Source organism: Ahaetulla prasina, chromosome 2 (genome assembly GCF_028640845.1).
Source record: "Ahaetulla prasina isolate Xishuangbanna chromosome 2, ASM2864084v1, whole genome shotgun sequence".
Taxonomy (NCBI): Eukaryota; Metazoa; Chordata; class Lepidosauria; order Squamata; family Colubridae; genus Ahaetulla; species Ahaetulla prasina.
The window spans coordinates 272,090,597-272,105,190 of record NC_080540.1 but is presented as its reverse complement, the minus strand read 5'-3'; the positions used below and the strand labels follow the sequence as shown (position 1 = coordinate 272,105,190).

The window sequence follows — 14,594 nt, the reverse complement described above, 5'->3', positions numbered from 1 at the left end:
TAACCCAGACGGTTTTTATGATCTGAAGAAAATGAAGAATTTTAAGACAAACTGCATTTCTCAACCAATTAGATATTTAACCTATCCTACTTAAATCAATGTATTTTTAATAATGTTCAAAATCTGTTGCATTTTGAATGTAACACCTCTAAAGAACAAAGATTTCACTATAACAATAAAGATACAGTCCATGATATTACGCCTAATGACCATAGTAGATAACGCACCCTATCCCAATCTTAGGGTTGTACGGGTGAGTTCTGTATCAATATAAGGGCATTAGCCATATTCAGCTTCATTAATTCATAATGCAGATATAGGTAAAGATAAAGGGTTCTCCTGTCCAGTCATGCCCAACTCTAGAGGGTGATGTTCATCTTTATTTTTTTTAGCCAAGGGAGCCAGTATGTATAAAGACACTTCAATGGTCATGTGACCAGCATGCATATATGCTGAGGTGGATGGAATGCTGTTACCTTCTCACTGAAGTGGTACCTATTTATCTACTTGCATTTGCATGCTTTCAAAATGCTAGGTGGGCAGGACCCAGAGCAAGTAACAGGAGCTCACCCCATCAAGCAGCACTCACGTGTCAAATTTGGGCTGTCAACTTTCTATTTGACATGTTCAGTGCCTTTAACCACAATACAATTGTAACAGTAATCAATCCCCTAACTATTGTTGTTCCTTTTATTAGTCAAATGAGCAATGAAATAAATCACTGGCAGTCTTGAAACATTCTTTTCAGAAAAAAGCTTTTAAAAAAGAGAGAGAGAGAAATCAACACCTTTTTAAATAAGAATGTTGTATCAAAATCAAGCAGATCAGATTATAAGCAAGTTCTGCTTCATTCACATTCATTTAAAATATACAGAACATGAAAGCAAGAAAGGTCATTTTCTAGACTGGCCAACATAAAAGAATTATCTTACAACTATCGTTGTACAGTAACTATATTCATGTAGACTGCTTTATCCAGATATAGACTGCTTGTTTAAAACATATGTCAAATATTAAATTTTACTTTCAATAACTTTTAGAAAAATACAAGGGCTGACAAATTCCAAAAGAAATTCTAGACAAAGAGTTATTGCATAATTACTTTGTCTCATAAACATTATGAAAGATAAGGATTGCATCTGCCACCTGTATTTATTTATTATTTTATTTATTTATTTATTAAATTTATATGCTTCCAATCAATTTGAGGCAACCCTGGCAGCTATAGCTTTTTGTATACTCCCACTTCTTCTTTATTTGCAAATAAAATGTATCAGGGTAGAAAAGATTGATGAACTATATTATACAACTATTCATATTTTGACCATCTCAAAATATGAAATTTCAGGAATATGTTTTTAAACTGTTAATAACCTATAATTATTTGCTTAAAGCAGCACAATTCCAAGATAATTTATACAAAAAGAATACTTTTTCAATATTTTGAAGCTATTTATCTACACCACCTTTGTCGTACTTACATAATTTGATATAGTTTAAAGCACTTTGTAAACTATATAAATTCCATAAAAATATCAATAACAGTTGGAACATTGTAAAGACATCACCTAAAAATTATTAATCTAAGAAAACTAATTCAAAAAGGAATAAAAATTCCTTGCCAATAGAAAAAGAGCAAATATACATTTATAAAAATATGTTCTGCTCTGATATTTCTTCTTCCTTTTATGATTAATTAGATCTTTTCCCTAAATCAATAGTCTGAAAGTTCTAATTCTCAGATTATATTGCTAATTGTTTTTATTTATTACTGTTTTCTTTTTAAATATTTTGTTATGTACTTTTGTAAAAATTGATCTATTTTTATTCTAATAAAAATTAAATTAAAAGCAAGTGCTAATTTAGTTTCAAGCATGCTCCCCTCGTTAGTTCTTTGACCTTGACCTCTGAGAAGTTGTTTCTTTTTTTGATCAAACAGGCATCTCTCATAATCAGATACCTGAACTTTAACTATGTTATGGTTGTATGACTGGTATGATAGTAGGCAATATGAGTTATCTTGCACTCAAGACGACAGAATAATTAAAAAAATTATTGGTTACAAGTGCATCTATTTCAAAGCACCTGTAAAACCATTTTATAAGCAAACACCCACTAACATCTTCACTACCACTTTTAGATCAACTGAAGATTCAAAAGACTTTTCCAAGATAGTCTCATGTAGAGTTAATTACAATAATCCAATCTAGAAAGATTTATATGGTTGATAGGATATTGAAGGAGAAGGAATGTCAAAAAATAATGTCAAGATAATGGCTACAGCTGCATAATCAAAGCCCTGTTTCTTTTACATGTGTAATGCACAGGGCCTCGATCAAAGTCATGGTTACTATACACTCTAAATATAATGAATAAACACTTCCCATAATTCAGTTGAGGAATGATGTTACTTGGTTTGGGTAATGAAACAAAGAAAACAACCAAGCTCAGAGAGCACCAAGGACCCCTCATTTCAACCCTGAGCTACAAATATTCTCCTTTATTGGCATCTCTCTCTATGCACAAATGGCCAAGACTTTGTGTTGGGGTTCATTGACTCTACTTTGAGAAGGACTTTCATTCTGATCAAAGAAGTACATCAAAGAAGCTTTTCTCCAATATTAAGATAGATCAAAAGCAAAGGTAGATCAAAAGGTATCTTCACTGAAACTTTTTTAAATCCCATGGTCTGAGAATTTACAGTAAAACAGTAATATTCCCAGGTTTTTGGTTCTACTTTGTTCTGTGGTTATAAGAGACCATGATTTCCCAAGAGATTCTATAAATGTTTTTACAGATTTTAGAAGCAGGTGTTATATTTTCATCACTCCTTGAAACCAGACCACATTGTATCTGTGTCTGATCAAAGCTAGGAAACTGGAAAATGTTAATGTATATAAATGATGTGTGAAATATACTGAGGGTGGTGAGGGGCACAAAAAAATTAGAAGATGTGAAACAGGAGAGGAAATGAAAGAGGAACAAAAAAGTCTAAAAGAAGCGACCAAAAGAGAAAGAAACTAAGGAAATAGAGTGAAAGGGGCCAGAAGATACAAGTAGAAAAATGAATTGAGTGTCATTCAAACTAGAAAAAGAACCAGAAAGAAGAAAAATCTCAAATGAGATAATAGAATGGGAAACTCATAGAAAAAGAGACAAGGAAGTCAGCCAGGAAAGCTGTAGATCAAAGGACTCCAAGAAATGCTTTCAGGAAATATAGAGAGAAGCAAGAGTCAGTTTCAAGGCTGGAGGAAAATAAGCTTAGAAAGCAAATTATACTGCCAAAGCAATTGCTGGAAGAAAAAAAAAGGGAGTACAGAAAACATTTCATTGGAAAGCCTTAGACACAATAGAAAAAGACAGAGGGGGGTTGGAAATGTGTTCCTCCAATCACATCCTTATGAGGAAAACTGAAAGGATACCACCGAAAAATCCAGCCAGAACTAAAAATGTTATTCTAAGTTATTATTAGTTTATCAAGATAAACTACAGAGAAAAATGAAGAGAGTGACAAAATAGGGGAGGATAAAAGGGAAAAGGAAAAGGATAGAGGGAAAGGGGAAAAAGAAAGACAAGTATTGACTTTTATATTAATATGCAGCCTCAACGATTTGTTGTTACATAGTAATATACGGTATATTAGCCATTCCTATAATAAAAAACTTATCTAATCAGCAAAACCCAAGATTTTCATTTTTTTCCACTTCAAGCACAACGTCCAGAAGCAGTTTCCAATTGGGAACAAAGTTAGTTGTATTCTTTTCTTTGATGAAGGCAATCAATTTAGCCATCTCTGCTAATTCCATCAGTTTTTCCAGCCAATCATCCATTGTGGGAATTAAAGTCTCTTTCTATTTTTGTGCATAAAATATTCTTGCTGCTGTCAGCATTTTTAACAAGAAAGTTGCAAATTTAACAATGTTGTTCTATAACTAAATCCCAGCAACTGAGGTGGAAAAGGATTTTTAAGTTCCAAAAGTAGCCTGGTCCCTAAATGAAACAAGTCTACATGCAATTGTAAAAAGACAGTTATGAAGGCTATATAGCCAAATGATGTCTAATCTGGCCTTTTTACTTTAATGTCTTTAGTCCAGTGGTCCCCAACCTTTTTGGCATCAGGGACCGGTTTTGTGAAAGACGACGTTTCTACAGACTTGGGGTGATTTTGGTTTTGCTTGCTCACTGGTAACCTTTAGTTGTGCAGCCAGGTTCCGAACAGGCCCAGGGGTTTGAGGAGGCCTGCTTTAGTCCATAGCTACTATGTTGTCCTTCCCAATGGAAATGAATATCATGCTATAGGTGTGTTCTCATATCTTTCAAACAATGAGTAGGTCACCTGAGCATCAACAACTTTTCATTTTTTCCACTTCAAGCACAACGTCCAGAAGCAGTTTCCAATTGGGAACAAAGTTAGTTGTATTCTTTTCTTTGATGAAGGCAATCAATTTAGCCATTTCTGCTAATTCCATCAGTTTTTTCAGTCATTCATCCAGTGTGGGAATTAAAGTCTCTTTCTATTTTTGTGCATAAAATATTCTTGCTGCTGTCAGCATTTTTAACCAGAAAGTTGCAAATTTAACAATGTTGTTCTATAACTAAATCCCAGCAACTGAGGTGGAAAAGGATTTTTAAGTTCCAAAAGTAGCCTGGTCCCTAAATGAAACAAGTCTACATGCAATTGTAAAAAGACAGTTATGAAGGCTATATAGCCAAATGATGTCTTATCTGGCCTTTTTACTTTAATGCCTTTAGTCCAGTGGTCCCCAACCTTTTTGGCATCAGGGACCGGTTTTGTGAAAGACGACGTTTCTACAGACTTGGGGTGATTTTGGTTTTGCTTGCTCACTGGTAACCTTTAGTTGTGCAGCCAGGTTCCGAACAGGCCCAGGGGTTTGGGGAGGCCTGCTTTAGTCCATAGCTACTATGTTGTCCTTCCCAATGGAAATGAATATCATGCTATAGGTGTGTTCTCATATCTTTCAAACAATGAGTAGGTCACCTGAGCATCAACAACTTTTCATTTTTTCTGAAGCAGTTGTTTTTTTCATTATCACCATTGAATACAATAGATCCAAATGGCTGTCATGAAATTTATTTTATATATTTTGTTTGCTTAATTTAATTTGGCTAAAATAGATTAAACATTTTCTTATCACATTTTTTAAAAGCAAAAGTCAGAACAAGACTAATTCGAAACATTTAAACTGTACCTTCCATACCACTCTAAAATTCCAGTTTTTGAGTCATATGTTATTATTTTGAAGAAACACCACACTAATAATCCATACAATTCACACACCAATTCTTTATTCCATCACAGACATGCCTATAATTTTGTTTCATACCAAAGCATCTACATATAACCCTTCAACACACAAAGCTCTTAATCTCAAGATTTTTTTTTCCTCCTTTAAATTTACTACTTTCTAATATGCTAAAATTGCAGGGGCTGGTTACAAACCTCATGCAAAAAAAAAATCTATTCTTTAGTCTTATATGATATATATCCAACTCATCAAAGCAAGCATCATTCTAGTTGAAGGCTTTATCTCCTGTTAAGAGAAAGGAGGTGCAATGGCGCAGTGGTTAGAGTGCAGTACTGCAGACTATTTCTGCTGATCACGGGCTGCCAGCAGTTTGGCTCACCAGGCTCAAGGTTGACTTAGTCTTCCATCCTTCCTAGGTGGGTAAAATGAGGACCCAGATTGTTGTGGGCAATATGCTGACTCTGTGAACTGCTTAGAGAGGGCTGTAAAGCTCTATGAAGCAGTATATAAGTCTAAGTGCTATTGCTAAGGGCCTTTTTAGAAATGGTGTTTCATACTTGCATTTTTTACTAGTTTGTATTCAAAGGAATAGGATAGGATTAACATATTAAGTTAATTGCATCTAATCCTCAGTGAAGATTAAAATTTACATATTCATAAATCTGATCAAGGCATGTTTTCTTGAATGAGGCTTACTTCTGAATATGTGGACACATAAAAGAGCACTGAACGTACATCTCAACAATCATTCTTTAAAAATTAACAAATCTATTAAATGTTGTGGGATGGATTTAAGTGCAGTTAAATGGAGTAGTCGGCTTGGTTACAATATTAATTAGAAAATTGATGCACATTCCTCATTCACTTTTCCTCTGGATAAAAGTTTTCACTTGTTCATGTTGTCCATTCAGCATGAACAACATATTGCAATATAGATTCATACAAGAAATTACTCATTCACAAGGCACACAATTAACCTGTGGAATTAGTTATCATAGGATGTAGTGACTTGGATGGCTTTAAAAAGGAAGGAGATTGAGTCTATTTAAGGTTATTAATCTTGATTTGGTGTTATATCTGGTCAGTGGTGGGCTGCAACAGGTTTAACAACTGGTTTGGTGGGTGCGCGCACACACCTAACGCGCTTGCACGCAGCGTTCAAAATACAGCTATTTGAAACTTACCTGCTTACTTCTAAGGCAGCCCCAGTAAGTAGAACAGCAGAGGCGTAGAAATCATAAGTGCCGCGCGAATCAGCTGAGCCAGAAAGAAGGAAATATAGGACAGGATAGGGCAGGTGCAGGTGAGTGGGGCCAGCTGATCTTCAAAACTACCAGTTCACCCAAACTGGTCCAAACTGGCAGCAGCTCACCATGGCATTTGGTGTGTCTTCAAATGCCAGTTATAGGAAACAGTGGGATAGAACGGGTATGTCTCCATCTCCTGCTTGCAAGCAACCTGGGAGATTCAGATTGACAAAAAAACTGCTAGGTGGAGATAGGCCTTGTTTGATCCAGTAGAGGTCTACTTATTTTTCAGATCTGGGCCGTAGCTCTAAAATTCAGTTTAACCAAGCACCCCCTTGCTCTATATTCTGATTGTAGAAATCATCTGCACTTGGAATATTTAACTTTTTCAGTCAGAGCTAAATTCAGGGATCAACTATATCATTTTCTTTTCTTTCATGTGCAGAATTCAGCATGTGCGCTATCCATCAAATTCTTCAGTAATTTGAAACAGGATTTTTCAAGGGAAAAGAAGAAAAGGGTTTTAGTCTTTTTAATTATTTAATTTTAACTGTTTCTATATAATTGTTTTTATGTTTCCATTTTTATTGCATTGCAAAGTGTTCAGTGTCACTCTGGATAGTGAGATGGGCAGCATTATTTATTTTTTAATTTTTTAATAAATAAAAAATTAAATTGAGGGGGACTCATTTAGCTACTTATTTGGGATATCTTGTTGGCAAAGAGAAGGAATGAACAGTGATTAAGATTGTGTAAATATAGAAACAAGATTTTGCCATTAGCTAATACTCACATTTCCTTGCAAGTAAAAAGCAACAAATACCATAGGGAACAATTCAACAAAATCAAAAGAATTGTGTTCAGACGCCTTGTTTCCTAATCTTAGCCCTGTTAAAATTTCTTTAGCAGCATTGTAGTAACCACTATTGATATCACTATTTAAGAAGAACGTCATCACATTTGAAAAATATTAAGAAAAGCTCTAAGGAGCTAACAAAATGAACCAGACATCAGATAACAAAATTATTTTCTTTTATTTTTCTCAGTCTACTCTGGGAATGAAACACTTGGTTTTCCTCCCTTTTTCCCCAGGTCTGAGATGCTGACATATCAATAATGAAGAACAAAAAAAAATCTCAGAATTGATATTGGCCTAATTACAATGTCTCAATCACTGTTTAAATGAGCAGGGTCCCAGAGTCAAAGTAAGGAGAAGATTGAAAAGATTAGAAAACCTTGCATGTAGCGCTCTCCACAGAACATCTATATCCAATTGCATTAACTGATTCTACAAAAGCCACCCAGAACCCTATGAGTCTTCTTGCCAGAAAACTTGCTAAGCTATATCCTACATTTGTAGAATGGATCTCAAATCAGTTAGCAGATATAAAGTATATAAAATGTTTTCAGTGTGTACAACTTACCTTTATTTACTCGCCCCATTACTATGAATTCAAAATATTTTTTGTTTACATTGGAAGAGTATAACCCAAATATAAGGGCTGTACTTTTTGGTTGTAGTCTGAATGTTGAGAGCACATATATTTCATTGACAGTAGGGTCAGCCAATGCTTGCTGTAAGTAGGTCTTTACTAGTTTCTGGTTTGGAATTGAGAGGAGATCCAGTACTATAAAGACAGAAGAAGGAAGTTAAATAGTTGGCGATTACAATTTCAAAAAATAACCTCCATGTAACTCATGAAAAAAGGGCTTACATGCAATTGTAGTGTCATCTCAACCTATTGCACATGGCCACTCATGATTCACAATTAAAACTTTTAAGACCTCAATGCCACATTTTATATTTAAACAGCATCCTGGCAACTCAACAAAACATTTGTTTTTGGAAATCTAGAAATCTAGAAAATCTAGAAAAAATTAAATTTGATTAGATTACATTTAAATGCAAATAAAATAGTTAAAGATGACTACCTTCTAGATATATATTTAATACTAAATTTATATATTTCATTATTTTCTCCTCTCCCACTAAACATAATTGGGTTACAACATTTGGAAAAAGATTTGTACTTTTGATTTAATGCACATAGAAAATCTCAATGGATCATGCCTAAATTTATTTCAAACTGTTCTTCTTTCAAAAATAATTTCCACTGGCTTTTATTAAGCAACATGAGAACATTTTAACTATTCAATATATCTTTCAAAAATCCTCATCAGTAAGAGGACTCTGGTTATTATCCCTCAGTGGGAATCATCAGATTTTACCCTAAGCTGACTTTATAAGTCTTCTTCCACTTGGTGACTATATGTTTATCTTTACAGAATGCAGTCCTCAAAAAAGTACCTTTTGTTTTTAACCCAGTTAAAAATGAAGAACTAGGGGAAGAAATGAGGACTTGGAATTACCCTTCAACTTCATCAGTAGCAGACTGAATAGACCCATAAAGTATTTGATCACAGTCTTGCCCACTAACAGGAAACATATTAGATTTCAAGTTATGTTATAGTACTTTAGAGCATAAACAAATCTCTATCCGTTTTTGCCATTCATTTTTTTTTCCAATATGTTTCCTCTTTTTAGGTGGTGTCTGGAAGAAGTGAGAAGTTTTCCAGCAGACTCAAGATTCTATATAATTTTTAGCACTGGAAATACCTACTTTCTTGAGTGGCCTTTTAGAAATATGAAATTGATTTTGTTGAACTCTACTGGATTTTGTCCCTCTTTTTATTTTTACTTTTTATCTCTTTATTCTATTTGATTTTTATTGTTTTGTAGTTCTAGCTAAGTGAGATCTTATTATTTTCTTTCTGTTTTGCTTTTTTAATAACACATGGCAAGATATGATTTTGAATAAACAAATCAATTTAGGATAAACAAAATTCTTTACATATGCCCAGAGCAAGATCACATTATGATTAGCAAGTGTATTCCTTAGTTAACGAATAATTATTTTTCTAACACTGCTTTACACATCATACTTACATGGGATTAAGTCCCATTGTCAGCTTTAACATAGGATGTGCTCTTTCACAGGACTGTCTAGTAACAAAATTTTAAATTCTTTTTCTTAGCAGTAACCTAAACATACTACTTGGAAGCAGAAAAATCACATTTATACTAATAGCATTCAAATGAGAGATCCTTGGCACAAGCTAGAGATCTTTAAAATCTAATGTTGTTAATGTTGTTGGCTATTAACAAAAGAGAGAGGAAAATGCAGAGACTGAACAAGGTCTGTATGTCTATCTCAAAGTAGCTAACTATGGCAAAGTGTGGCAATCCATGCCCAAGGGACACCGATCCACAAACCTATGAAAATGATTATTTACTATTTTTATTTAAAAAGAATTTTCTTTTTAAAAAAAATCATGTAAAAGAAAAGTTGAGAGAGGGAGTATCAAAATCGAAAAACAGATTTCTGTAACAACACAATTTAAATCCCCCTTTCCCAAGGTGTACTACTTTAAAACAGCATCTTTGGCACTGGCGATCTCTAAATTAGAAATGTAGAATTCTTCCACATTTCCGTAGAACAGAGAGAAAGGAAGGAAAATTATTTAGATGCTTTTTGTTTTTATGGAGGATCCTGTAGTTGTCATGTATTTGCCCATCAAACTGCCTGCTAAGCAGGAACTCGGGAACCCAACCTGGACATAACTGCCTGACCTTACTCTGGCTCATCCTTTTCTCTTCCAAAATGCAGCTGCAGCAACGAGGGGCAAAAATCGAAAAGTTTGTCCCCAACCCCGCCTATCCCCCAGTCCCTCAAGTCTTCACGAGGGACCGACGTACCTTGAGGGACGGGCTGTGCGCGAAAAGCGGGAGAAAAGTGCAGCAGAGTTTGCAGCAGGAGAAGGAAAGGACCTGTCCGCTGACTCCTCATCCCGCCCACAGCCCGCTTGCCGGTTCAGTTGCTTTTGCTCTCTTCCAGGCTCCGCTGTTCTCTGCCTGTACACGTGCGCGGAATGGGGAGGCGAAGCGGCCGGTTCCCCCTTAAGAAAAGGGGAAGCTACCTGATGCCAGGCCCCTCCCTCCCCCTCTCGCCGTCCGTTCCCCCCCCCACTTCAGGAAGAGCTGGAAAATCGATTTAGCAAAAAATGGGCGATCGAAAGGGACCGAGACTGGACTGCAGTGGCCAAATCGTGCGCTTCCGCCGCCAACTACTACTGGAGGAATCTCCAGGCGGGATCTGGAAACTCAGCCTCTGGATCATCAATATGTGCGAGTCAAATGAGGGATAAAAACTGCCCCTAATTTTAGCATGTGTATAGAGTATTACAAAGCTGCCCAGAGCAGTGAGGATAACTTTACCTTGATATTGTTGCCGATTTAAAATCTCAATTAAAACATGAAGACCAATGGGCTGTTGTCCCAACTTGGTGTTCTCCACATGCCATGGGCTTTGATTCCCATTTCTGAAAGGCATGTGCATCTGGAAGATGGGAACAGGATGCATGGATAGATTTCATAAACAACATAAGTACACAAAAAGCAGTGCTATGTTTTTTTTATATAATTAGTAATTTATGAGGATGTTTAATGCAGATTTTGAACAATCCGATTTGACTGTGAAATGGAATTTTAATTCTTTATAGTGCAATCCTATGCAAACGTAGGATTGCACATATTTTGGAGTAATTCCCAGGGTTAGGGTTAAATATGCAAAGGATTTGGCATTAGGTTTATTAGTTTTTCTTATAATTTATTTTGTAGGTTTATGTGTGAGCTTTATGATTAAATAATCAGCTCTGCACCTCTGAGTGATGTGTCTGTGTGTGTTGAGGTCAGGTCTATTATTTCTCTCTGAAAATGCAATTAGAGATCCATCATTGTCTTTTGCCACTTGACATAAACATCCAGCACTTTTAGAAAGCATCCATGTAGTTTTCATAAAATGTTAATAGGCTTAATTTTTGTTCAGGAATCATTTCCTTTTTAATGTTTCATAGTAAAACTTACAGCAGGATGCCATAGGATAAGCAGCAGGTTTCAAAAGCTATCCAACAATTATGGCTTTGTAAAAGCTTTTTGAAATTCAAAATTAATTAAATATGTGTGGCCCATAGTTCTGAGAATCTATTTCCTCATTTAGTGGGATTATTAGCCACATTATCAGGGCAACAGTATCTATGTTTTAGGAAAGGTTTCTAATTGAGTTAATGTATAGGTAAGCAAGTGCTACCTGCTAGAAAATGCTATAGGCTATCCAGTCTTTGCCTGTTCAGAATTCCAGCTAATCATTTCCTACAAGGAATATAATTCTATTCCCATCACCCATTTTTTTCTGAATTTTCACCGAGCTATCATTCTAAATTTTGGGGCTACTGAGCACAGTGTTTTGGGTTTTTTTGAGAGTTTCTGGGAGTTTCCTTTGCCCCTTTGGCTGATCTCAAATCAGCCAATTACTAAAAATAAAGCCAATTTAGCCAATTACTAAAATAAGCCAATTTAGGATTTGGATAGGAGACCACCAGAAAATCCAGGGTACCCTGAGATTTAAAGAAAAGAAGAAGACAATAACCCTAGCTTAAAAGGAATCCAAAATGTAATATTGTACGTAGTAGGTTATTAGTATTTTATATCTATTTATAAATGTTTATTTATGCTGTCATATAATAATGATGGAAAGGAAACAAAACAAATGTCTCAATCCATAGATGAATTATAAAGAGCTTGTTTTAACACCTTGAAATATGAAAATCCACACTTGTGTAAATTTGCACTTAGATATCATTTTTAATAACTTAGATATTCCTTTTACTAATAGGATTATCTGTTTCAAAATTATTTGAAAAAAGCGTTTTAGACCTTGGACAACTACAAGCATGGCATTATTTCCAATTCATTTACCTGTCTTGACCATTTTTCAAGGTTTTGCTTGACCCTGAAAAAAACAACCTAGTGCCCCTACTTTATGAAATACATGGACTATAGAGTGAGTTCTTAAAGAAGAGAAATCTGTAAAAACTGGATTACTTTAATTGATGGCATAGATGCTGTGCTTATGTGATGTCTGAAGCACTTATTTCATCCGGTTTTAGAAGTGTGTACAACCTTAATGTCTACTATTTTATTTAATAAAGCTAAATTCTTGACACTTTAATCTGTTAATTTATGAAACTGCCTAAACTGAAGACAGATTGCTAATACTTATTAACATGATGAACATATTTAAATTCATGCACATTTGTACACATTCCACTACCTCAATGAACATTCCACAAATACCTGGTTGCAGTTGGTTTCAGGTATAGGTAGTCCTTGACTTATTCATTTAGTTCATTTAGTGACTGTTCAAAGTTACAACGGCACTGAAAAAAATGACTTATGACCTTTTTTCAAACTAATGATGGTTGCAGCATCCGGTTGCAGGTCATGTGATCAAAATTCAGATGTGTGGCAATTGGTTCATATTTATGATGGTTGCAATGTCCCATGGTCATGTGATCACCTTTTGCAACCTTCTGACATGCAAAGTCAATGGGAAAGTCATATTCACTTAACAACCATGTTACTGACTTAAACAACTGCAGTGATTCACTTAACTATTGTGGCAACAAAGGTTGTAAAATGGGGCAAAACTCACCTTACAACTATGTCACTTAGCAACAGAAATTTTGGGCTTGATTATGGTCAGAAGTCGAGGACTACTTATCCTATTTATTTTATTTATATTTCATATTTAACCACCCTTCTCCCTCTGAGAGGTTTTTGCTATTCTTAAATCCTCATTATTGCTTTGTTCCATATAAAGGGATTGTTGCCATTGAACTATTAAAATATACTGTATTGATAATCAGTAGCAGGGTTTGGTTTTATAGACAAGATTTCAAATTGTATTTAAGGTTAAAAAGGGAATAAGTTAATTTTCAGAGATTTCATGACTATACATTAGACCAGAGTTTTCAACTTCTTAGAACTTGATGGAGATTCCTCAAGGGACCAAAGACAAAAAACCTGCCCACCCAAATGTATCATTCAAGCAGTTACTTTTCTATCACTAAATGCTGGCTGGGAAATTCTGGGAACTGAAGTTCACCCATCTTAAAGTTGCTAAGAGTGAGAATCACTGAACTAGAGCTTTACTTCTTGACTAAGAGTCAAAGGGGTTTTTTTTAAGTAATAGGTTCCACAGCCTGAAAACGTTTAAAATTCTGCACTAGATAAATAGCCTTAATTAGATACTTGGAACAAGAAAATGTCTATTGTGTTTTAAATCTTTAGCTGCTACATGTGAGCTAAAGTATGAGTTTCAACTCAACCTTTACCTCTTTCCCTTCTGTTTATATAATCACAAATGTCTCTGTGCATCTTAGGTACAAAGAAAATTGATCTGGTTGTGTTTGGTTTTATTTAAGAAAATGACAGTGCTATGCGAAATGAGTAATTGGTTAAGACAAGTCCTAAATCTGATTCCTAGAACAGAACAAAAGAATCTTTATCTTTTCTTTAAAATGGTTCTGAGAAAAATAGGCATGTTATTCTCAAATTGCTTATTCTGGATCATATCTTGAGGAGCTTAAGTTAATCTGTAGGAATGTAAGAAGATACAGATCATTGTGACTTCATGCTTATGGAGTATTGTTGAAGTCATGGCATGTGAAAATGCTTCCTGCTGAATCAGACTATTGCTTCAGCCCAGGGCAGGTGTGGGCAATATAGGGCTCTACAGTTAATTTCATGCAGTCCTTGGCCTAATTTCAATCCCACCCACCCACCCTCCTATTTGCCAAGTTAAGATTTCTGGTAAGCTACTTGCTCTTTACTGGAGGAGGGAATAGGATGTCAAAAAGAGCAAAAAGATGAGTATCCAATACGGTGCTTTGGGTTTCGCCTCTATTCACTTCTTACTTTAGGCCACCCAACCTGCGGCTTCAAACAGATTATTAAGGAACTATGGTTTAGGTTTAGGTTTAGGTTTATTAGATTTCTATACCGCCCTTCTCCCGACTTAATAGAATTTTTTTGCCTAACTCTGGTTTAATTAGTGTGGAATTAACTATTACAAGTGCTAGCATCTTTTCAGATCCTGCCTGGATAGGTGAGAATTGTGGGGAAAAGTTTGTAAGTGAGCTAATTGTATACCTCCACCATCTTCAGGATTCAATTTCTGTC

The 14,594-nt window shown here is 35.2% G+C and overlaps 1 protein-coding gene across 1 annotated transcript in view; it reads right to left on the bottom strand.

Moving 5' to 3' along the window:
- THBS4 (thrombospondin 4) overlaps window positions 1-10,447 on the bottom strand; it is a 41,000-nt gene extending 30,553 nt beyond the window's left edge. The window contains exons 1-2 of the mRNA XM_058169386.1: window positions 10,272-10,447; window positions 7,939-8,142 (exon numbers count right to left, since the gene is read on the bottom strand). Of these exons, the coding sequence (XP_058025369.1) occupies window positions 7,939-8,142; window positions 10,272-10,362 (295 nt within the window). The 5' untranslated portion in view covers window positions 10,363-10,447. The remainder of the gene's footprint in view (window positions 1-7,938; window positions 8,143-10,271) is intronic.
- Between the last annotated feature and the right edge of the window lie 4,147 nt (window positions 10,448-14,594).